General features: G+C 43.8%; 1 protein-coding gene and 1 non-coding gene across 16 annotated transcripts in view; both read right to left on the bottom strand.

The window, feature by feature from the left end:
- Nucleotides 1-3381: 3381 nt before the first annotated feature.
- Nucleotides 3382-3464, bottom strand: trnal-cag (transfer RNA leucine (anticodon CAG)). Its single transcript has one exon. It is a non-coding gene; the product is annotated as a tRNA-Leu (tRNA).
- A 4191-nt stretch (nucleotides 3465-7655) lies between these two features.
- Nucleotides 7656-25457, bottom strand: part of LOC118397872 (afadin-like) — a 142167-nt gene continuing 124365 nt past the window's right edge. For 6 of the 15 annotated variants that reach the window (XM_052470990.1, XM_052470998.1, XM_052470996.1 and 3 more), the window contains 11 exons: nucleotides 23312-23377; nucleotides 22924-22997; nucleotides 21934-22052; nucleotides 21276-21476; nucleotides 20661-20752; nucleotides 19844-20032; nucleotides 18475-19647; nucleotides 15554-15688; nucleotides 13132-13441; nucleotides 9464-9548; nucleotides 7656-9286 (listed from right to left, as the gene is read on the bottom strand). In XM_052470990.1, coding sequence (XP_052326950.1) covers nucleotides 9127-9286; nucleotides 9464-9548; nucleotides 13132-13441; nucleotides 15554-15688; nucleotides 18475-19647; nucleotides 19844-20032; nucleotides 20661-20752; nucleotides 21276-21476; nucleotides 21934-22052; nucleotides 22924-22997; nucleotides 23312-23377 — 2604 coding nt within the window. In that variant the 3' untranslated portion in view covers nucleotides 7656-9126. The other 9 variants (XM_052470985.1, XM_052470987.1, XM_052470986.1 and 6 more) reach the window with 4 other exon arrangements.

Here is a 25457-nt window from a genome sequence, read left to right as displayed (position 1 = left end):
GTCAAGAACCCCAAAAGACAAGAATCCGACTGTGAAATTCAAAGCACTGACATTCGGAGGTGAGATAGCTGTGCAATGCGCTCACATCAACACACCCTCAGATTGTTGGTGCCAGCTGAAAAGCAAGATCCCCAACTTGGAGGAAATTATGGAAGCGATCCAGGAGCATTACCATACACACACTATTCCCGTGCAGGCAGGTGTTTCATGTTGTTGCCAAGTCTGAAGATGACGGCAGATGGTACAGAGCCTGCATTGTCGGGAGCACAGTAAGACGAAGTGGAAGTGATATTTGTGGACAACGGGATAGTAGCAAAAGAGTGTGCACGATCTTCAAGCAATAGTGCCAGAATTCCTTGATCTTGAGGGGCAAGCGTTTAGATGTAGCCTTTACAACTTGATTGAACCTGCAAAAGGCAGCGGTGGTGATTGATGCACAGAGGCATGAGATTTACTGAAGGACATCACTCAAAGCCACTCAGGGAATTTGACATGCAGTGCACACTTTCAACTGTATGTAAAAAACAATGTTGTTGACCTCCAGAACACTCAACAGAATGCAACAAAGAAGCTTGCGGAAAAAGGTTTCGCAAGAGAAGGGCAAACCTCTATGCAGCTTATATAATCAATATGCCCAGACTCTTTTGTCCATTCCTCCTTCATCTTGAGATGCAGAAGTGAAGAGCAAGTCTGTGTCACTCATGTGTGCAGGCCATGGGAGATGTATTGCCAGTTGGACAGAAATACTGAAATGATTGAAGACTTGATGTAGAAAGTCACCATGGAAAGTGAAGAAATTCTGTGTGCCATTGAAAAACTGCCTGGCATAATATTACGGTAATGGCAAATGGTACAGGGATGTGGCTTGCCCTGTTCAGTCTACTCTGCTTCTAAACATGTTTTGGCTGTGGACTATGGAAACATGTATATCGTTGAAAAAACTAAAACTATTTAATGTCTATTCCCAGACATTCAGCAGATTTACTGTTCACTCCCATCCAGGCATCGAGATGCAGTTGAACAAATCCTGAAAAAGGACAACTTGCAGAGGTCAACAAATGGCTGGAGAAATCCATTCTCCACTAGCCACTTCAAGCTGTTGTTGCAGGAAAGAATGAGGATGGGACTGTCTCTTTCGATCTGTTTCATGGAGACATAAACATCAATGAGAATGTCAAAACCGCTCATTGCTAATCAAAAACACAAGGAGAAGAAAAGCAACAGTGGACCTGTGACTGGTCATGAAGGACACAAAGAGCAATTAAAGAACAAAACTTGATAAAAAACTAGACATTCATCATCTGAAAGTGTGTTACTGGCCACAACAATCACCAACATCAAAAGAAGCAGTCTTTAAATGCTCAAAAAGCAAACCCACCAAAGTGTCCTGATGCCCAGTAAGATTAGAAAGAGCACAGTGAAAAAAATCACATAGTTCAAATGTGAGGAAAGGACAGAAGGAAAAACAGATCAAAGTGATGTAGACAGTTCCTCCAAACTCCCAGAAATAGTTTGCTCCATCCAATTGCCAAAACTTGCACAACTCCCCCTTGTTCCCAAAATAAAATCAGGGTTCCGAGGTCTGGGGTTTGTTTCCCACATCAATACTGTAAACAGCTTTTTAAAAATCCAAATGTAAAATGATGAACAATCCATTCTGAAAATGGATTGAGCTGTTTAACGCTGAGCTGTTTAAAGAAACCATGGAGAACCATGTTGCTACTGAATATGAAGAGGATGGTGTACTCTACTGTGCAGTTGTAACAGATAATGCATCAAATGGCCATTTCATGGTGGAGGTTGTTGACTATGGAAATTCAGACAAAACGTACACTCTGACAAGTGAGGAGAATGTCAAAGGAAATTAACAAAAGTCGACCAGTGGCACAGGGCAGTGGTATGGCATGCATCTCTTTACCTACAGAGGACATCTCAATGGGTTGATGAATGGAGTGTTCATCATCCAGCAAATGGAGGCTGCAATTTCTGAATGTGCTGAAGACCCCCCCCCAAAAGCTATTCCCGATCACCTTTTAAGCATGACTTAAGTTATCTAAATTAAGATTTCAGTATGACAACATCTTTTTGGAGTGTATTTGAAAGAAGATCAATGGTGTTGCTTTCTGACTGGCACAGTTTAGTCTTGATATTTATGTATCATAAATAACTGAAGTGGAATGTCCTTTTGTTTGAATGATATTGTGCCTCTTGCTTATCGAACAAAAATACTATTGGGATATTCTGGCAAACTGCTAAAATGTTATGACTATACTGATATTCAAGTTAGTAATTTGATAGGCCTAATTCTTCTTTGGTTTTTGATGCTGTACTGTAATTGATTATGGTTATTTTCAGTGGTGTAAAGTACTTAAGTAAAACTACTTTAAAGTAATATATGCCATTTAGCAGACGCTTTTATACTACTTACAGTCATGTGTGCATACATTCTTTGGGTGGGGGATATACCCTGTTACAAGCGCCATGCTCTACCAACTGAGCTACAGAAGGACCATAAGTGTTTTTTTGGGGTATCTGTACTTTACTTCATATATTTTTGACAACTTTTCTTTTACTTCTCTACATTCCTTAAGAAAATATTGGACTTTTTACTCCATACATTTTCCTTGACACCCAAAAGTACTTATTTTGAATGCTTAGCATGACAGGAAAATAATCAAATTCACACACTTATCAACCAAACATCCCTGGACATCCCTACTGCCTCTGATCTGGTGGACTCACTAAACACACATGCTTCGTTTGTAAATTATGTCTGAATGTTGGACTGTGCCTCTGGCTTTCCTTAAATACATTAAAAAAACAAACAAGAAAAGGGTACCATCTGGTTTGCTTAATATAAGGAATTTGAAAGGATTTATACTTTTACTTTTGATACTTAAGTATATTTTAGCAATTACATTTAATTGTGATATTTAAGTATATTTTAAACCAAATACTTTTAGACTTTTACATAAGTAGAATTTTACTGGGTGACTTTTACTTTAGTCATTTTCTATTAAGGTATCTTTACTTATACTCAAGTATGACCGTTTTTCCACCACTGGCCACAAAAATAACCAGTGGTGGGAAAAGCACCCAACCGTCAAATTGAGTAAAAGTAAAGATATCTTAATAGAAAATTACTTAAGTATGCCTTGAACAAAATAATCGGACTCATTTCAGTAATTGATACGCCATTCCCACTTTTATAATGCTGTTTGTTATTTGTTACAGATTGGTTGTGAATGGATTGTCAATAATCGATCTGTAACAATTGTTTGTTAAGTAAAGATAAACTTTAAAAATATATAACAATTAAAGCAGTCGAGAGTGGATTCAGGTCACAACGCTGTACCATACTGTTTATGTAGAAAAATAAACTGTCAGAAGTGGGATTCGAACCCACGCCTCCAGGGGAGACTGCGACCTGAACGCAGCGCCTTAGACCGCTCGGCCATCCTGACTTATGTCAGTCATAGCATTAGTTGGCTATTAGTATAGCTGTTTTTTTAGGTTTAGGCATCGAATCAATCTGTGAAATGTAAGTGTAACAGATTCCGTGATAAACTATACAAATAAAGAGTCGTACACTCCATATATCATCTTCCAGTAATTTATTGGGTAGACCCAATAATCATCCGGGAGTTGATATATGGATTGTGCTACTCTATTTTTTGGAGTTTATAGTTATTCCCTTGTTTGTCAGCACCTTCACACAAAATAATGTGTCTGGGTGTGCGCCAGTTTTTTATTCTACAGATTCCGCGATAGAAATATAAAGGTCATTTCAGATTGAGACGACATATGCAGCGTTTACAGTGAATGCAGTCTCCGTTAATTTTTTATAATTGAACCTTTATTTAACTGTGTAAATCAGAGAAAACCTTTGTTTTTTCTTTTTTACAATGACAGCCTACCAAAAGGCAAAAAGGCATCCTTTGGGGACGGGGCCTGGGATTAAAAATAAACATATTGGACAAAACACACATCATGACAAGAGAGACACCACGACACTACATAAAGAGAGACTTAAAACAAAACATAGCATGGTAGCAGCACAACATGGTACAAACTGTATTGGGCACAGACAACAAGGTATAATTGAAGCGGGAACATTGCCTTTACATTCCATTCACGCTGTAAAATTGCATTTCCGCGATGCGGATTGAATGTAGCACTAAATTGCTGTCTAGAAATCACGTGCTTTTGCAAGATGTTCTCGTGCTCACTTCCTTGTTAACATTACATTAGCACACAAAATCTGATAATCATGTTAGTGGGTTGTGGTATATATCATCGCAGTTAACCTCCTTTAAGCATGTTTTCTATGCATGTTGTAGCCAATTCATTTCAACCAAAGTGTTGAACATTATGTTATGTGGTTGCAACGCAGCATCTCGTGCAAGGCTGCTAACACATTCTAGACTGCTACATTGTTTATTCACTGCTGTTAGACAGCGTCGTCTTTGCCGTTGGACCATCTAATGGTATAGCATTCTCTACAAATTGACCTACACTTGCCTAAATGGTATAAACATTGCGCTTGCACTAGTAGCTACTGCAGTGCATGTTTTGCGTGTTATTTTGGCATTAATATGTGTCACATATCAGTTTGCAAACAATGTTAAAAAAAATATCACTGAGTTAATAAAGCCTTATACAAACATGGTCTCTTTTTTTGTTTTCTTGAGTAAAGGAGCTCCAAAATGCATGTGTTTCAGCCTAGCTCGGTGCTTTCTGTGGTGGGGGAAACCAGCAGAAAATCCAGAACGTTGCACCGTGATTGGCTCAGTGTTCTGTCCCTTAAGGGGATACTATGTCACCGCCAAGTCTAAGGGTAGAGCTAGAAAATTCAAGCCCCTTGAGTGCTGCCATAGAGTTACATTAGAAGAGCCCATCCAAGAAGGCTCAAGGTCATTGGGGGCTCCCGAGTGGTGCAGCAGTCTAAGGTACTGTATCTTAGTGATAGACACATCACTACAAACCCTGGTTCGATCCTGAGCTGTATTACAACTGGATGTGATTGGGAGTCCCATAGGGTGGTGCAAAATTGACCCAGCATCATCCGGGTTAAGGTTTGGCTGGAGTAGGCTTGCCTAGTTAAATGAAATTGGCTTTTGAAGTAGCTTTGGTACTTTCAAAATCTTAACTAGCAGTCATCATCATGAATCAAGTCAACAATCTACTGCCAAATCCTTTTTAAGCCTTGTCATATGAAGATAAATTATAGATAAAACGTATTGGTGCTCATTGGCCATTGGACATAAACAGTGGCAATTTTAACATGTAAATCTTGGTGGGGCAGAAAAAAAAGCAGGAAGCATGCCAGCAAAGCGACAACACAACACTAAACAATACATTCATTGCACTAACGGTGACAAATGGTGCCCACAAACTGTTAGGGCCTACATAAAGCTGTCCTAACATCTTACCATTGCTACACCTGGCTATCAGTGGAGCCTTGTCTGGCAGCGAAACAGTTCATTCAGCTAGGGAGATATGTACAGTTGAAGTTGGAAGTTCACATACACCATAGCCAAATACAATTAACCTCAGCTTTTCACAATTCTTGACATTTAATCCTAGTAAAAATTCCCTGTCTTAGGTCAGTTAGGATCACCACTTTATTTTAAGAATGTGAAATGTCAGAATAATAGTAGAGAGAATTATTTATTTCAGCTTTTATTTCTTTCATCACATTCCCAGTGGGTCAGAAGTTTACACACACTCAATTAGTATTTGGTAACATTACCTTTAAACTGTTTAACTCTTTAAACTTAAGTCAAACAATTTAGGTAGCCTTCCACAAGCTTCCCATAACAAGTCCATTTTGCCCAGCAACAGCCCCAAAACATCCCTTCTCTAGAGGAGATCTGCATGGAGTAATGGGCCAAAATACCAGCAAGTGTGTGAAAACCTTGTGAAGACTTACAGAAAACGTTTGACCTCTGTCATTGCCAACAAAGGGTATATAACAAAGTATTGAGATAAACTTTTGTTATTGACCAAAAACTTATACTTAATACCACCATAATTTGCTAAATAAATTCATAAAAAATCCTACAATGTGATTTTCTGGATTTTTCCCCCTCATTTTGTCTGTCATAGTTTAAGTGTACCTATGATGAAAATTACAGGCCTCTCTCATCTTTTTTAAGTGGGAGAACTTGCACAATTGGTGGCTGATTAAATACTTTTTTGCCCCACTGTATGTAAACTTCTGACCCACTGGAATTGTGATAGTGAATTATAAGGGAATCAATCTGTCTGTAAATAATTGTTGGAAAATTAACTTGTGTCATGCACAAAGTAGATGTCCTAACCGACTTGCCAAAACTACTTTGTTAACAAGAAATTTGTGGAGTGGTTGAAAAACTAGTCTTAATGACTCCAACCTAAGTGTGTGTAAACTTCCGACTTCAACTGTATACTGTAGCTAAGAAAGTAATACAGTGTGTTGTGTAGTAAGCTGTTAGTAGCCCATGTGCATCACCCTAATAATTTGGTGCACATGTAGCCTATAACCTGTTTTTGAGAAATATATTTGAATATTGTAAGAGCTTTCATTGTCTGCTTATATGCCCCTTTATTTATCCTACGGTTCTGAGTTGGTGTACAGGGAGAACACTAAGAACGGCCCATGTTCTGAATTCTGTCTCCGTACAAAAAGCTATATTGACTACGCCTGTCAGAGCTCGCTTGGCTTAATCGAAATTACAGATTGCCTCTTATCCACTTGTCCCCTTGTGCCATAGTTTGAACATCTCAATTGTCAGTAGAACCCACATTTGTTTAAGCAAGTCAGCCATACATTTTTTTAAAGGCAGTAAATGAGGCTGAATGAACTGTTTCATTGCCAGACAAGGCTACGCTGATAGCCAGGTGTAGCAGTGGTAAGGTGTTGGGACAGCTTTATGTAGGCCCTAACAGTTTGTGGGCATTGTTTGTCACCCTTATAGTGCAATTAATGTATTGTTTAGTGTTGTGTTGTGCAGTGGCTTTGCTGGCATGCTTCACCCCCAAGATTTACATGCTAAAATCACTACTGTAACCAATTAAACAGAACAGTGTCCATGTTTAGAATTTGGCCAGTTCCTGTGCTCCCAGCTGCAGCAGAACGTGCCATTTTCAAAAGGCTTTGTGGTGCCATCATGATCAGACCTATACATTGTTATCAACCCTAACAGTTCAATACCAAACCTAACATAGACTTCAATGTTTTCCTTCTGATAGGAAAATAGTGTTGCACAAAAGGATAATTGGGGATGTGAAAATAGGCTGCCCAGTTCCAGTTTAGGATTGATACTGCAGATCTTAATACCTGAAGCCATCCACTGTATGGAGTTTCTTCAGTCACCGAGGAAAGTCTTTCTAGGGTACTTTACAGAATAGACTATAATAATGTAAAAAAACAACCTTAGTCCAAAGACATACATACCAAGGTTAGGCCTACTACTCACGTCAGTAATCAGATAGGTTCCTCTCAAATCCATAGTTCCTTGGAGGAGTCTTCAAGATGTGCATGTACACAAGATACATACACCAGTACACACTGCAAAGAGGTGCATTATCACTATCACAAAAAAACTATAGCTAAAGTATGTAAAGAACACAATTGTAAAAATGTCTATACAAATTTGTACAGAGTTCCAGCATTTTGTAAAATCTGTATTTATTAATGATTTACAAAAGGCTATCATGAAACAATTTAAATGATTCAAATGTGTTACCTAAAATGAGAAACATGTATACATGTCGGTTAACATCTTTAAAGCTGAAACAGGATATTGATACCGTTACTTTATGGATAATGAACATTAACATAGTCAAATCTGGCCCATGTTCCGAAAAAAATAAATCATATTTACACACAAGATGGAGTCTCTCAAACAGCTGTGAATGAAGAGATGTACTTCATGTAAATAGCATTCTGCCCAAATCCGTAAAACAGCATTTACCTACAGTAGCCTATAGGTCCCAAATGTATTCCATGTTAGTATCGATTTAACCGAATACTCAAGCATTTTAAATAAACAAAATCTGTGCAAGTACATTACATAAGGTTCAAATAAATACCTGTTAAACAAAACAAGGTTTTTACTTTGGATTTTTATTATCATGTGAACTGAAAATAAAGTAATTTTCCATCATGGTACGTTTCCACTTTCCGCATACTGGCAATGTATATAACTGGTCAAATTTCACAACTTTGCAAATTACTGTTAAATTCAAACAAAGAAAATCAATACTAAAAAGTGTGGGGGGGGGAATAGAAAACATAAGACACACCCAAAAGAAATTTACAGTGAGAACCAAAAGGTTCCTTATCTCAATTTCCTACGTCACACTTGTATAAAATGCCCTGTTGGATAAACTCTGAACCGTCCATTTCTGAAAATGAAAACCAAATGAGAGCTGTTAATATTAAGAATTGAGAGTTATGTTTGGAAGGAGAGAGATATTTACAGTGTGGGCGTGCACTCAGGTGGACCCCCAGCAAACCAGTTTATACATGTGGAAGTCATAGTGAAGACATATCCTCTTCCAGTAATGCCTGGATCAAAACTAAAGCCACATTCTAAGGAATGAAGAATACAGTGTATCACAAACCAGAATGGACAACATTACTCCATTTGAATCAATGAGTATAGAAAGAAGTTCAACTTAAAAGATTGGTCTGGTAAAGCCTGGGCATTTATTTAAAAGTGTGAAAATATGTAATGCAGAAAAGGCGTTAAAATAACATCGTAAAATATTCCACATTACATTAAGCTATTAAAATAGTTTAAATGAACAAAACTTTTTCATCCCTTAACCCAAGAACCATTTGACAAACAAAAATATATTCCCCTTCATGTGATTTCAAATTTGTCTTAGTAGTATAATTAATTTTTGTTATTTATTATAATTTTTTACAGTGCTTTATTATAATATCTGATAGTTTGAGGGAAATTAAGCAAATAAATGTCTCACCTATTGCAACGATACATCTAAATTGTATGTAATGGGTCCAGTTGTTCAATAAAAACAAAAAAAAAGGAGAGTCACTGGGAAACAAAACCTGTCTCTCTTTCCCATTGCTCAGTCGGGGCCTGGCGGTCAATCTTTCTTACTAAGGCTACTTGTCTACTGCTTTGTATTGAGTTCATTTTCCAGCTCCATGAGTTTTCGCGAGGCCTTGACTTTGTTGGATACTTCCTTCCCTTGGGAAAAAAGCCGCTGGCGCTCCTTGAATGTCATACTCTCCGGGGCTCCTTCAGTTAAAGTGTTTTCCTGTTCTTGACCACTGCAATGAGAAAAGCAACCACAATACGACTTAAAACATATACTGTACAACGTTGTGTGTTCTGAGAATTCCTACATACGTCTCAGTTTCTTATGGTCCTCATTCGGTCTAAAAGTATTTCCTCTGACCCAGTTGAATTGTCTGTTTATGAAGAGAGAGATGCATGGCAGGCCTCACCCTTTCGTCCACTTCTCTCGCGGGTCCTTGTAAACTTCTCCTAATCCTACAACCCCGGTTGTGTTTCCAGTGTATGAATTAAATCCTATGTTCATTCATTCAATTGGGGAAACAGAGCACATTAGTTAATGAATATGTTTTGTACCATGTTGGGAGGTTAAACCCATAGCGTTTATTTTTTATATTTTTTAAAAAGCTGCTGGGTACATAACTTCTGTGTATAACATATCTTTACTAAATGTATTCCCTGGGATAACATTTACCTGCTTCAGTACACAAAGAGTATCGCACACCAATGCAAAGTTATTGTGACATAACACAGTGTCAACTGTAAATTGTTGCCAAGTCACAGTCCAGGCTACATATGATCGTTATCTGTACCCAGCAACTTTTCAGTCACGTTCAAATTATACAACGGTGCCTTTTCCACAGACCAAAACAAGCCACAGGGACTAGATTAGCTGAGGGAATAGCGTTAGTACAGTCCACGGCACGCCTGAAGCAGCAGAGTCTGCAAAACAAGTTTGTGGGATCAAAAGTGGAGGTCAACCACGAAGTCATGTAGCATCCAAGATAAACTGTCATCAAGCCTGTTATGACTAAAACTTGACTTAATAACCACTGGATGTTAGCTAGGAGCTCATCAAAGCCACAGGTGGCTGAATGAGAACTGCTTCGGTATCTTAACTGGCATTCTAACTTCTAACCCAACACCATTGACCCCCAGGTGACCTCTATCTCTGACCCACAGTAGGCATTAATCAGTAAGTTCACGTGTCCGTGTGTGCCCGGGCCAGGCAAACGCAGTTGCTGCTGTCTCTCACACTAACCCAGAATTCCCACTAATAGAATCTTACTGGTTGTGTTCCAACATGCTGTGTCTGAATGGAAGCACAACCATAATTCAAATGCATGTGGACTTTTCTTTGTTTAAAATGAATGAAACTAGGGATAGCAGGGCAGACACAAACACATTGACGTGTGAACCGAGGCAGGACTCCACTGGCAGGGTCAAGTTCTTCTGGCACAGAACAGGCTCTCGGAGTCTACAGACTGGTTGACAAGTTGGTACCTATCCAAGATCCGTTTGTCCCCTGAGATAAAACTATACCTTCTGAACCCTCCAGTAACTAAGTCACCACAGAAACACAGTTTCTCATGGTTTGTTGATTTCATTATTTCGGAAGCCAATTTAAGCTTATACAGAACAGTACTTGGCTTCAGATGTAATTGTAAAAATGCATAAAAGTCAACCAAAGGTCTTCCTACATTCGTGTGCCATGGATAATGTTTTCCTTTCCTTACACCTGGTTCCAAATATTCACATTAGTCAGATTTAGCTGATATTCTTTTAAGATAAAGTGGAGCAGAAGGTGGAATCTGAGCCTACTCAAAACCTTTGGCTAGACATCTAGACGTCTTCTCTACCAGAGCTGGGTTGCCCTTCTTCTTGATGCTGCCAGTGGATTCGTCTGCCTGAATGTATTATTGTTAACAGAGGGAGCCAATGATTCAGGTGGAGACGGGTCACGTGAACCATGGCATGGCCCTCAGAGGAGGTGGTGGTGGCAAGCAGCAGCATTAGACAATGGTCACTGACACAGACAGACTGACGGGACAGCCAGAACCACAGAAGGCACAGACAGACAGACAGACAATACCAGATGAAATTCACAAAAACAGAGACATGGCAGACAGACGGCAGAGACTGGAACAGTCATAGAAGACACAAAAAGGAGTGAACAGAACACTTGAGCACTGAAAGGAGGAGTGCAAAGCAGCAGAGGCAGTAGATAGCAATGGATATCAGGTCGATTGGATTGAGTATAGATTCAGCGCAGGGAGGCGTGTGACGGAGGCGGGTTATGTTGATGTGGGGTTATAGCAAGGTTAGTGATTGGTCTCTCAATTTGAGTGAGGAATGCAACACAATAACAAAAGGCCCAGACATCATCATCATCATTCATACTGGGTAGGGGAAGGGCACTGGTGCTGTGTGCAGATGTTACATGCATGGTGACAGTCACTGCACATCTTGACACTGTTAGACTGTGTTGCATTAGTGACATCTTTTCTCCATGGCTGTTTAAAGTGTTCATATCCAGGGGGGGTCACTTTCATATTTTCTTTTAGAACATGTACCAACAAACTCATCTGTCTGTAAAATTAAGGCACAATCCTGTGGTTCCGGACAATGTGAATATTAAGTTATTTAGTACAGTAGACTATGCTACGGCTTACAATGGAACACTGAACATGTATTGTGTTTAGAGTAACATAAGATAGAGATATTAAGGGAAAGGGGATACCTAGTCAGTTGTACAACTGAATGTATTCAACTGAAATGTCTCTTTGGCATTTAACCCAACCCTCTGAACCAGAGAGGTGCGGGGGGCTGCCTTAATTGACATCCACGTTACACTTGAATTCTGTTCTCACCAAGGCTTTAAATATTGTGGTTTGTTGAGCAAAAATATACAGACTATTCCTGAAATGTAAAACAAAGCTAATCTTTAAACATTTTATGAAAGCATAAATACTGTTTTAATAACTTATAAAATAGAATATCATTGGTTCCAGCTGTTGATGAAAATAACAGAACGTTTCTACTTTTGTCAGTAGGGGTCACTAAAGGCTTAAATAGAAAACATTGTGCCACAGATGAAGACCATAGAACTAGATTCAAGTGAATTAGTACTGCTCAGTAATCTAATCAGTGATTGGTTGGGAGCCCTGACAGAGCTTTAAACAGCCACAGACAAAGACAATGCCTCACTCAACAGATCTTTCCCCTTTGCCAGGTGTGCAGGTGAGCCTAAAGAGAGCTGCTCCTCTCAGGTCCCACCACAGTGTCTGTGTGATAGATAAGCCAGTGTCTCAATGTTCCTTAAAGCCAACACCACCACCAAGCAGCCGTGGGGCCCGCAGGCGGGAGGCCACCCCCTCAGCAAAAACAAACACACATGGGCGGGTGGGCGTTGAGCGGCAACACCAACAGTACTATTATTGGATATCTGGAGTGCTTTCACAGGGAATCACGGGTTGGTAGGTTTACCGATTGCTTTTACTCACTAGAAAGATGATTGGAGGAAGAGGAATGGGTGAGGACAGAGGACATTTTCTGACAGAAGGATTGGGAAAATTAAACAAAAATGGAACCTGATTTGCTAGTGGTTGAGTGGAAATTCCAAAAAAAGAGGACAACAAACTATAACAAACTGATGGGAGAAAAAACTAATTACAAGTTGATTGGCAACTACAATACAGATCTATTGGATTGTCGATAGAGAAATAGTGTGGGAGAAAGGGAGAAGGGGAAATGGAAGCCAGAACGCCTCTGTACTGGAAAAACAGGAACACAAAAATATAACACAAAAAACAACGACTGAATGAGAGATATGGAGTGAGAGGTATACGGGAGGCGTGTCCTCTCTCCTTTCTGTGTCTACCTTTAAAGTTGCCTGTCGGGATGAAGCTGAGGCTGGGTTTGATGGGAGGGGGAGGGGGCTGCCCTGCAGTACTGTTGGCATTGACAGCCGGCGGCTGGAATGAGCTGGACAGAAAGATCCCATCAGACATAGGACGGGGCTTGCGCGCAGGCGGCTGCGGCTTGTGCGCGGGCGGGAGGTCGCCATAGGACTTCCTGGTGGAGGAGAGCTTAACCTGACCTGCTAGGCCTGTAGTGTCCTCATCCTCCTCGTCATTGTACGAGACAAACTTGGCAGTGTACAAGGCGTCAGGGGAGACGACCTGGGTTTTGAGGTAGGAAGTGTTTCTCTGAGGCGGGGGTGGTGGAGCGTTAGTGGCAGTGGTTGCGGGGGATGCAGTGGGAGGGGGGGGCTGAGGCTGGTAGTCCCTGGGGAGGGGAGGTCTGTACAGACCAGGCTCGTCAGGCGTCAGCAGCTTGCGCTCGGCCTCCTCGTGCTGCCGGCGCCGCCCTTCCTCCAGACGTGTGTAGTACTCCTCCTCCTGCCTCCTCTAAGGGAATGGGAAGAGCCTGTTAGTGTGGCCTACTCTCACCAAGGCATGGCTGGCTGGACCTGACTCACTCTGCCTCTGCTGGAGGGAGACTACCCATGGCCACAAGACACCCAGACAAGTCCTCCACCTTATCTGTCCACTATGTGTCTGTATGTCTGTGTGTGTGAGGTGGGGGAGACTACTCTGTGTGTACTGGGTTCTATAATACTTTAGTAGAGAAGCCTAGTGGTAAAGAGCGTTGGGCCAGTAACAAAGGTCGCTGGTTTGAATCCATGAGCCGACTAGGTGAAAACTGTCGATGTGCCCTTGAACAAGGCACTTAACCCTAATTGCTCCTGTAAGTCACTCTGTATCAGATCTGCTAAATGACTAAAATGTAAATGTGCTGTTTTTCCTCTCCTTCCCTCCATGCTGTGTTGAGAACCACCAGAGGTGAGGATGGATAAAGAGACTTCTCTGACAGCTGGGGCCAACAGTATGAAGTGGTTTGGGATAGACTACAGTCAAGTGATCCGATAGGCTTGAAGACTCCAATTCAGGGATTTTTGGAAGGATTCTATGGTTTTAGCTCTGGAAAGGTACCAGCTAGTAATAGAGATTGGTCAGCTCTGGATTCTGTACATGGATCCCCTGGGTTAGTGTGTGCGTAGTGGGTGGTATGGTGGGTAGGTATATGTCATCGATGAGAGGATGGTGGGGGAACAGATATGTATTGTACTCTGGTATGACCACCACAAACCACAGCGAGGGTGGGGCATTCCAACAGCGGTTCCAAGCAGTGCCTGATGGAATGACTATGGCTTCCCAGAAAATGTAAAATATCATAAAAAGTGACTACCATGCTTTTTGGGGGTAGGAGGGTTACATGCATACATCCATACATAACATTACATAACACAGAGGAAGGGGACCATCATGAGTCCATGCAGTTGGACATCATTGCCATTATTACAGGGCTTCAATTACCAGTGGTGTGAGGATGACTCACAGGAAGACAACAGCTGAATCAATGGTCACACAGTAAAACAAAATGGCACTGGGATGTTGTAACAATGTCACACAAGGCATGATGAAGGGGTGCTGCTGCTCTCAGACCACTGGTAATTCAATGTCCTTGTAACTAACTGGGACTGAGGACACAAAACACTAGTGCTCTAAAAACATGCTTAGCCTCTGACAGACCAAACACCACCAGGTTTCATTAAGATAAGTCAGCATCCTGTCTGTCTGCAGACTCCCTGTCCACACGCCCTTTGCTCTCTGTCCCAATAACACTTTCCCCGAACACAGGGTACTACTTCCATCACTAATCACTGTCTACTGGCTTCTTCTTATGTTCCTAAAAGCCAGTCAGACAGAGTCCCCTTCACAGTTCTGTGACTGGTTCAATGTAGAGGGGCGTGTTCACAACTCCTCCCACAGGATCACTTACAGCTCTGTGGGAGACTGACCAACTGGGAACAGAACAGTAGAGACCTTGAAAAAGCTGATCATGTTAGCAGATTTCACACAAAAAAACGACCACCTCAGTTGACCCGTTCCACCCCCTGAAGAGAAGTGGTCCAACGGATCAGTCTTTGTTTTTCACTGTGTATTCTGCTGCTGGGCTGTTTTGTTGAGGCACAACTCCTGTTTCACGAGGTAAACTACAATTAGCTGGGCAGATCCCCACAGGGTAATACTATAATTACCATGCAGGTAAGACTCTCTCTGGGTTTTCACTTTGATGTCCTCTGTTAATAGAGCTGACTGGGGCATTCTGCTTTAATCTGCTCTGCTGGCAGTGACATCAATCCGTTCACATAACTAGCTTTAATAAAATGTAACGAATAATAATACTGAAAGACAGCTGTGGGCAATGCAAGCATCTGGATTTAATTGCGGTCTATTGCATTCATATTATTTTATAATCATATTGAAGTCTGACTGAACAGAAATCACAGATAGAAATGTATGATAGAATATTTTGCCTGTATGAACATAAATGAGAAATCATATTTTGACAGCACCTGTCTAACCAGCTGTGTGTTAGCTAGCTAGCTATGTGCTGTGTGAGAACTGTGTAGCGTCGATATATGTGGTTCTGTGGGTCCTGTCAGGGAGGTGTACCTTCTCATCGACCTCTCGTCTGGCCCTCTCCTCCTCTCTCCAGCGTCTCTCCTCCTCCTGTTTGGCCCGGTCCTCCGCTTCGCGCTTACGGATCTCCTCCAGCTGTTGCTTCCTCCGCCGCTCCTCGTCCTGCAACTACACACAGACACTTCAGCACCATGTACACGGCCCAGGAACGGCCTACAGTCTAGTGATCTCAGGAGTCCTTCAGAATTGTGTACTTGGAGATGAATCAGTGGAATATACTTTTAAATCAACTGTTTCATATACTATTCAAATGCATTGTACATTAATGTTGTGAGGCCATACTTCCTAACGTGAAAAGGTGGTAATATAATTTAGTAACAAACTATCCTCAGCTCTGCAACTAGAACAGCGCCTACTGCTGTGCTAGTCTGTCTGTGGTCTCAATGCATAGTGCAGGTCAGGTTAGTTCACACAGAACCTCCTGTCATGGGCTCAAATATTTGGTGTGTTTACTCACTCAGTCACAGCTCCACAGTAAATCCTCAAAGCCCTAAGGACCCCTATCAGGTCTGCATCTACACAAAGGCTAATTCAGTAGATTGGCCCCCCTGTGAGGTACCTCACACTGGCATCGGGTTTCCAGACAAGGACTTGTTGTGTTGAAAACTTCTAGGTCTAGATATGCTGATGGGATGCTCTGTATGCTGTGTAGAAATCTAGAGGTTCTTTTCTCTCTGCCACAGGATAGGTAGTCTGTGGTGAGAGTAAAACGGTCTGCACTGCAGACAGGCATATGGCGACAGCTGGACATGCAGAATGAATGGCAACGTGCAGTGAGAATAAACAGCAGCATGGCTAGGCAGAGCAGAGGAGCGTCCAGTTCAAGCCTTAGTTACATCACTGATGTCATGGTGACCAAACACAACAGACTGGAAGTCAATCACCGGATGAAACATGATTACAGATGGACAGTAGAAACATTTGCTACACGGTGCAACTTCCCCAGTGAGAGGGGAGTTGAGGAGGAGAGCGATGCTATATTGGCTGAGCACCGGCGTTGTTTACACAGAGCTGGATGAGTTGAATGAAGTGGACTGGATGAGTTGAATGAAGTGGACTGACAATGACACAATGATGGTTACACCCCACATGCAGATGACCACTGCTGGGGGAGGGTCTCCAATCATGCAGACAGACCGCCACTGCAGGCCAGGCAGCTCCCTGTACTGAAACAGCTGCATAGTACTGAGTTCTCTGGAACAAATACAGTATTTAACCATGCCCCAGGTAGTTCTTTAGTTCTTTCTTTCTAACCTTCTTTAAGGTTCGATGAGTTATCATACTGATTTTCTTATTCTTTTTGGGAATATTTCTTTTTCAGGGATGATTATTTATGTTATGAGGCATTATTATGTGGTATTGTCTTTAAATGAGCCCTGACCAAATGACTAAGTGTGACTGTCTGTTAGATCACCGTTCCACAGCAGCAGTTATCTAGTGGAGACAGACAGTGTTTCACAGCATCGCAGAGTGACTTCCCCGTACCCCGCCCCCGTCGCCCCACGAGAACAGCAGCCCCCCCCCCCCAGGCCAGATGACAGGGGGGGACAGCATGAACGAGAAGAGAAATACAGGTGGAACCGAAGACAAGAAAGGAGGATAAGGAGGAGTGCGTAAAGAGAGAACGTACCAAGTCTAGAACAGAGATTGCTGGGACAGCAGTCTGCTGCGGGAGAAGAGAAAAAAACAAATAGAAAGAAAACAGGAAGAACGAGGGAGAAATAGAGTAAATAAATATAAATTAAAAGGAGGGCATAGAAGAAGATAAAAGTATTTTTTTTTAGGGGGTTTGGAGGCAGCAGTGATGTGGTGCCAGGAACATTTCTTCACAGAATGGGGCTTATTACTGCCAGCGGCCGAATGAGTGGCCCACTTCCCCTCAGACAGACAACGCTCCGCTCAGTCCCATCCCTCGCATGGAGCTCCAAAGTGCCCCGTTTACAGGAGGAATTTACACATCGTTCCACCACCAACCCCCTGGCCGAAACTAAGACCATCTTTCTCACTCAGAGACAGACAAGGAGGGGAGCCTTGGCCTTGCTGGCAGGGACTGCTCACTACATCCCGGAATCATTGTCTCACTAGACAGTCTGGATACAAGCAGACTGAAGATAGTACTGTTGTAACAGTTACAAATGAGAAGCAATACACTGTAGAGGGGTTTATGTTGATCTGTGGTGTCGTCTGAAGAGACTAGCGACATTAGCCCAGGTTAGATGGCATTTTATTCTGTCCAAGGAAGGGTGTTTTTTTGCGTACAATGGTACAACACTTTTTGATGGGCAAAAATATGCTACTCTAGCCATCTTGAGATGAATCATTTCCAAATGGCCATAATACATTTGTTAAAAAGAACCAATTTGTACTTTGCCATGTTTCCATGTAAGTTTGTTGTGTGTCCGGCACCCACCCACCCACCCTCCCTCCCTCCCTCCCTCCCTCCGCAGCCAGTCGAGTACAGCAGCTCAGCTCAGCATGGCAAAGCAATGACGTAAGGATGTTGAATGTTTTGCAATGTGCACCTGCATTGTAGCTAGCTACTTCATGGCATTCCTCATGGGAATTCCATATCCTATTCTGTAACCATTAAGCCCAGTTCCATTTCCTCTTTTCTCAGTGTTTTGCTTCCCATGGCTCGCCCTTCCTTGGCATGAGAAACTTCAGTAGAGAGGCTAAAAACCTTTCAGAGCTCATAACATTTATAATGGGTGTACTGTAACAAATGATGGGTTCATGTGCATCTAATAGCACTATGAAGATCTTGGGCCACTGGTCTTCCTCCATACACCTTACCTCTGATGTCCGGTATGATTCTCTATACTGTAGCCTACATTCTCCACATCCTCCTGTTCTCCACTGTGCACACTAGACCTCTGCTCTCCAGGGCAGCTCACCCTTGCTCTCTTCTCTGCCTCCAGCCGCTGCATGATCATCATGGTGTCCACGTCCTCGTCGTCATCCTCCTCATCTTCCTCATCACTCTGCTTGGACTCCTGCAGTCTCTTCTGGAACTGCCACTCCAGCATCAGCTTCCTGAGCCGGTCACTCTCCTCAGCCGTACGCTCCGGCTTGGCCTGCAGGTCCTGGATCTCCCTGTCCAGCAGGTCTACGATGTGCAGCTGCTGCTGCTTCTCCAGCTTCTCCCGGGCGTCTCTCTTCCAGGGGTCTGGGGACAGGCTGTCGCTGGAAGACAGCTCCTCCTTGCTGATGGTGATGTACTGTAGGTCCCGGCGCTCGATGGTGCGGGGCTGCTGCTGGGGGAGCAGCTCTCTGATCACTGTGTCCATTGGGTTACCCTGAGGGGGCAGGGTGCCCGCTCTGGGCAGGGTGGACAGTTTCTCTGGCCTGGGGGGCTGCTGCTGCTGGGCCTGCTGTTGGCCCTGGGAGGGGAGGTAGGGATGGGGCACCTGCTGCATGGGGGACCGGGGAGGGGGCATCTGCTGGTGCTGTGTGGGAGGGGGGAGTGTGCCCCCGTGTTGGTTGTTGTTGTTGTGGGCTACAGGCACAGCTGGGTTACGGACCTGTCCCAGCTTCCTCTCCTGCTCCCTCCTCTTCCTCTCCCTCTCCTCCTCTAACCGGGCCTTCTCCTTCTCATACCAGCGCTGCTGCTCCTCGCGCTTCTTGCGGTCGGCGGCGGCGGCTGCGGCCTGCTGCTGGGTGGCCGAGGGAGGAGGGGGCAGGGGCAGGTCGGGCTGGAGCTCAAAGTCCTGGTAGTGTACAGGGGGAGGGGGCGGTGGAGGGAGGTCCGTGCGTGTGGCCTGGGCCACGGGGCCTGGGTGGGGAGCGATGGGGCCGGGGGTCTTCCAGCGTCCCGGCCCACTCTTGTGGTTGCTCTGGGTCTTGTTGGAGGAGGACGAGGAGTAGTTGAGGTGCTCCTGGCTGGAGGTGGAGGACTCCACAGAGGAGGAGACCTGGTGGTGGTTGACCCAGTGTTCTCCACTGCCCCGCTGGTAGTCAGCCTCTCTCTGCTGCTGCTGGTGCAGGTGGACCAAGTCCTCAGGACGCAGGCCGGTTGGAGGGTAGCCCCCTGGGAGGTCACACAGCTCCTCCTGAGAGTGGTCCACCCGCTGAGAGGACAGACACGGCAGTCACACACACATTAACACAGTAAAAGAGCAGCACAACACTTTTCCCCAACTGTATACACCTAATTCCTTTATAAATTAACACGCTTTTCATAGTATATACTCTGAGGGAGGTTATTCAGAAAAAACATTTCTGTACGATTCCTTTGCTCCTGGAGTGATGTCACTGTGTGCACACCTGCATAGCTATGCTGTTGTGGTGGTGGTCTTCCATGGGGCCGTGAGGACCCCTGTCGTCAGCGTATATCTGTCCTGGGGCAGAGTCCATCCGGTTCGTAGACTTGGAGGCTGGGATGGTGAAGTATTCCCTGGGGTAGGTCTGAGTGGGAATAGGATAGGCCTCCGGATGGGGAGGAGAGGGCTCGTCCTATAGACAAGGAAAAAGGGACTACTATTTAACCAGACATTACGGTTGTCTAAGAGACCAAGACAATCGTTCTTGTGGTCTCGTAGAGAAGGAATTGTGTTAGTTCAAACCATACATTAAGGTTGGCTACCAGACACCTGATAAACTTGACAATTGTTCTTGTGGTCTTGGATTTCTGGAATCAGTGTTGTTAACGGTAGATGGCGTTGGGGTGCCGTAGTCAGGAAGACCATTGTTTGTTGGTGAGGCAGCACATGAACACAGCACCCAGCTGGGTAGCTAATCAGTAAGTGGTTAGAGAACTGATTAGGATTCATTAAAGGGGAACATGAAAAACCAGAGGTAAAGCTATTTTCAGTAACGCTGCTTTCGGTTTTTACCACCAATGACTCATGACTCATTACAGTTTTAAGTGCTGAGAAAAACAGGTTTAAAAACAGGAAATAACGCAATACTGTACGGTCTCTGCATGATGGACTTCAGCCCTGTCCTACTCTGACCTGTCCTACTCTGACCTGTCCAGTGGTGAGACTGGTAATGTCTTGGTGTGGTCTCATAACTCAGACAGAGTCAAATTTATCCTCAGAGAGACATTCCTCTGGCTGCTGTTGCTGCTGTGTTTACTCACGTCAACACACAGGTTGCCCGTGGAGACAGAGGTGATCTTGGTCCCAGGTCCTCGTGTGTAGACGGCCTTCCCTCCCGGACTCTGGCTCTGGTCTGGAGGAGGAAAACGCCATGGAGTCAGAGCTGAGCAGAGGCAAACTCAGTGGTCACACACACCATACTGTACCCCAGTGGTCACACACACCATACTGTACCCCAGTGGTCACACACACCATACTGTACCCCAGTGGTCACACACACCATACTGTACCCCAGTGGTCACACACACCATACTGTACCCCAGTGGTCACACACACCATACTGTACCCCAGTGGTCACACACACCATACTGTACCCCAGTGGTCACACACACCATACTGTACCCCAGTGGTCACACACACCATACTGTACCCCAGTGGTCACACACCATACTGCACCTCAGTGAGCACCGTTCACCATCTCTTGCTATGGGGTTTGGAGGCTTTTGTTCCAGCCCGACACTAAAATAATCTCCTAATCAAGACACACTGGCACAAGTCCCCAGGAACAGGGTTGGGTAGCACTGCCCTCCGGACATGTACAGTATGTCACAACAAGCCTAATAAATGTCCCTCTATCACCCCTTCGATCTACTCACTGGCCACGTTGGGGCTGGAGCGGTGGTCGGCCCGGTTCTTCAGTAGCCTCTCCTCCCCGCTCATCTTCTTTGGTTCTGGGTAGGCCTGCCAGTCGGCCTGGGGGCTCTCTGGAGAGCCGTTCTGGACAGAGTTGTTGTACAGTTCAAAGCCTTCGCTCTTTGGTCTCAGTTTACCATTCTTGTCACGCCCTCCTTGCGACGCTGAGAGGGAGAGAGAGATTAAGGATTAATGAGCCAACCACAGCAGACAGTTCATGCACAATGGACATCCTTAACTGTCTGCAGTCATGTTCACAGCACACACTAACAGCCAGCACCTCAAACTACAACTGTCTCTCTATTACCACAGAAGTCTGTCTATAGGCTGGATGTTGAAAACAAAACTCAGACTTTGGCTTCTGACATTTCAATGGAATTTTGAGCCCTAATGACAACTGCTAAGTTTAATTGTGTGTGACTGCTTTGGGGGGGGTGTTTGCCAGAGCCAAGCCACAAACCCTGATTATGCTAGTGTGGTAACACAGACTGTAGACCATGACAACAAGAAGGGACATTGTCTACATCTGGAATGGTACCCTGTGGGCCAGTAGTACACTATATAGGGGACAATAGGGGAATTTTCAGACACCACCATTGCCCTAGCAGAGCAGACCCGTACCTCTGGGCATCATAGGAGAAGGCTGGTTGAGGAGCGTGGCCAGGCCGTGGTAGATGGCTCCCTGTTTGGCCACCTCCAGTGTCACCACAGAGCCTGTCCTCGTCATCAACTCCGCAGCCCTGACAAGAGAACGAGGACATCACAAATATTCCTGGGACTCAATCAGAATAGATTAGAATGGAGAGATGATTGAATGTAACAGATCATGATGTTTTTCATCATGGTAGTACCAAGTACAGATGTTTATGAGACTTTCATTGGCAGACAAGGAGTTGACATAACTTGATCAGGAATGGCTTTAAAACATTCCCCATATGCAATAGCATTTAGAAATTCATTTCCCCACAGTTTTAGACTGTCTGTTTGGAGCTCAAGGCCTTGTGGTTAATCACTGGCAAACACATACACACAATAACTTCTCAAAGCAACCAACAAATCCAAGAGTTGGAACAGATTCTCAGCTGAAGAGCAGATAGAGTGTAATGCTTTCATTTCAACATGGCTATTAGATTTTAAAAGTTCAAATCAACTCTTTGAAAACAGAATGTTAGGGATTGAGCACTGAGTTTCAACTGTTTGGGCATTTGGAAACCAAAGGCACACAGACAAAAAGGTTGTGGGTGTTTGAAAGTGTATAAAGGATTAATCTGTGAGAGGCGTGGACCAAGGATAAGCTATTCATTACTATTAGACCCAACATAAACATCGTGGAGGTCATTGTAAGTCAGTGCACTGTAGATAAGTCTCTGCTCGTTCAACGTGATTGAGCCAATTTAGTTCCATGGTGTGACTGGCTTCTATTGAAATGGCTCTTTGTATCAACTTGGCCTTGATGTTCTCTATCTTGGGTTCTCTTCAGTGTGTTATAAGGACAACAGCAGGACATTACATGTCTTGCTTCAATCCTAAACCCAATCTGTACACAAGGGCCAAGTAGTGTTGTGGAGTGACCCGGGGCAAGGCAGGCCAGAAATATTTCTGAGGCATTACCTCTCCTGGGAGAGGCCCACCAGGCTGCGGCCGTCCACACTCAGCAGCTGGTCCCCTGCAGCCAGACGCCCGTCCTACACACACACGCAGACACGGACACGCAGACACGCAGACACGGACACGCAGAGAAAGAGGGTGAGGGAAGAAGAGACAGGTTGTATAATAGCAGCAGTACACACATTGAAAGTCATTGTTGTGAGTCAGTCTAGATTTTTGATTGGAGTAGATTTATTAGGACACCCATTAGCCAACACCAATGGAGACAGCTCGTCTGACTGAGGTCCAACATATAACAAAAAAAGACATTACAGCCAAAATACTTCACAATTGACATACTAGATGAGGTTGTTCTGAATACAGGATGTAGTCGTTGATCTAAAACACTCACCATGTCAGCCGCGCCTCCCTTCACAACAGACTTGATGTAGATCCCGAGCTTGTCCTGCCCAGCACCCTGGAGGAAGACCGAGGAGAACATTCAGTACACAGGCCAAGGAGACAGACAGAACACTTGGACATAAAGAAGGTCTGGCTGGGACACTTGGCCCCAGTTGTCTATTGTGACACATGCTACTGTGGCACAGCTGCTGATCTGCTGGCCTACTGGACTGGTGAAACATTGTTAACAGCATCACAGACCATTTAGGGTTATAGCACATCACTCAAATCACACAGCTACTGTAGCACTGTCTGGAGGCATCTGTCTGCAGTGAACTGACAGCTAAATTAAACTATTCATCTGGAATCTAGAGAGCCTGAGAGCAGGACAACTTAGAATCAATCAGCACTGTTGACAGAAGTATCAACAAAACATGGTGTTAATAATGACGCTACATGAGACAAGGCCAAAGGAGGGTTGACATGATACGTGTCATCTGCTGTTTTGACGTGATTACGTGTCATCTGCTGTTTTGACGTGATTACGTGTCATCTGCTGTTTTGACGTGATTACGTGTCATCTGCTGTTTTGACGTGATTACGTGTCATCTGCTGTTTTGACGTGATTACGTGTCATCTGCTGTTTTGACGTGATTACGTGTCATCTGCTGTTTTGACGCGATTACGTGTCATCTGCTGTTTTGACGCGATTACGTGTCATCTGCTGTTTTGACGCGATTACGTGTCATCTGCTGTTTTGACGCGATTACGTGTCATCTGCTGTTTTGACATGATACGTGTGTGTCATCTGCTGTTTTGACATGATACGTGTGTGTCATCTGCTGTTTTGACATGATACGTGCCATCTGCTGTTTTGACATGATATGTGCCATCTGCTGTTTTGACATGATACGTGTCATCTGCTGTTTTGACATGATACGTGTCATCTGCTGTTTTGACATGATACGTGCCATCTGCTGTTTTGACATGATACGTGTCATCTGCTGTTTTGACATGATACGTGTCATCTGCTGTTTTGACATGATACGTGTCATCTGCTGTTTTGACATGATACGTGTCATCTGCTGTTTTGACATGATACGTGTCATCTGCTGTTTTGACATGATACGTGTCATCTGCTGTTTTGACATGATACGTGTCATCTGCTGTTTTGACATGATACGTGTCATCTGCTGTTTTGACATGATACGTGTCATCTGCTGTTTTGACATGATACGTGTCATCTGCTGTTTTGACATGATACGTGCCATCTGCTGTTTTGACATGATACGTGCCATCTGCTGTTTTGACTAGCCACTTCAGCCAGTTTAGGTTCCCTTTAAGCGTCATCACATTTGAAAGACCGGGAAACCCTATAGTGGTTCCCCCATCCCTCTGGCCTAACTAAAACTCCAACAAGGCCTCAAATCACCATACCAGTTAATACCGCTTAAATCATTCCACAAACTATTCAAAACAATCCTAGAGTAGTGTGGGAGAATCCCTGAGCGTCAGCGTTTTAGAAAGAGTGGACTAAAATTTTTATTTTGATGAAAAAGTATTTTCCCATTGCTGATGGCCTGGCCAGAGCCAGCTGTAATATTTAGGGAAGATCAGGTAGAGATCACATTGAGCTGCCTGGGATAGTACTCGTTCTGTTCGGTTTAATATCATTCCAATTCAAAATAACACGAGAGAACAGTTTACATGGAGCTATGGCCCAATAATACCAGACCACTCTAAAAATAGCTTTCACCTGTACAAACATAGCAGGCTAGATAGTAGATACAGACTTTACTCCTACTTTGTAACTCCAGAACTCCACTGAACAATTGCTCCTTAGCCCATTCAAGATCGACAATTCAACATCATGCTTGCCTGAAGGAAACCATGGAACAGCATCAAATTAACTTGACAGAGAACTTGGCCACCAGACACTATTAGTGTTACTGAGAACAAACGGTTCATCTCTGAAGTTGAACATGAACTCCTTCATGAATTCAAGGGAATTAGTACAAGCTTCCGTTAAAGCAATGAAACTGCTTTACACTGTCACCTGCATCCGCATGTAGACCTATAACACACAGTCCTGACCTCTTCTGATGAGCCACCAGTACAGTACAAAACCTTTAGAAACATGTAGGCCTATAACACAC

Source organism: Oncorhynchus keta, chromosome 19 (genome assembly GCF_023373465.1).
Source record: "Oncorhynchus keta strain PuntledgeMale-10-30-2019 chromosome 19, Oket_V2, whole genome shotgun sequence".
NCBI lineage: Eukaryota > Metazoa > Chordata > Actinopteri > Salmoniformes > Salmonidae > Oncorhynchus > Oncorhynchus keta.
The sequence above is the reverse complement of the archived record's forward strand: the minus strand, read 5'-3'. Positions and strand labels throughout refer to the sequence as shown.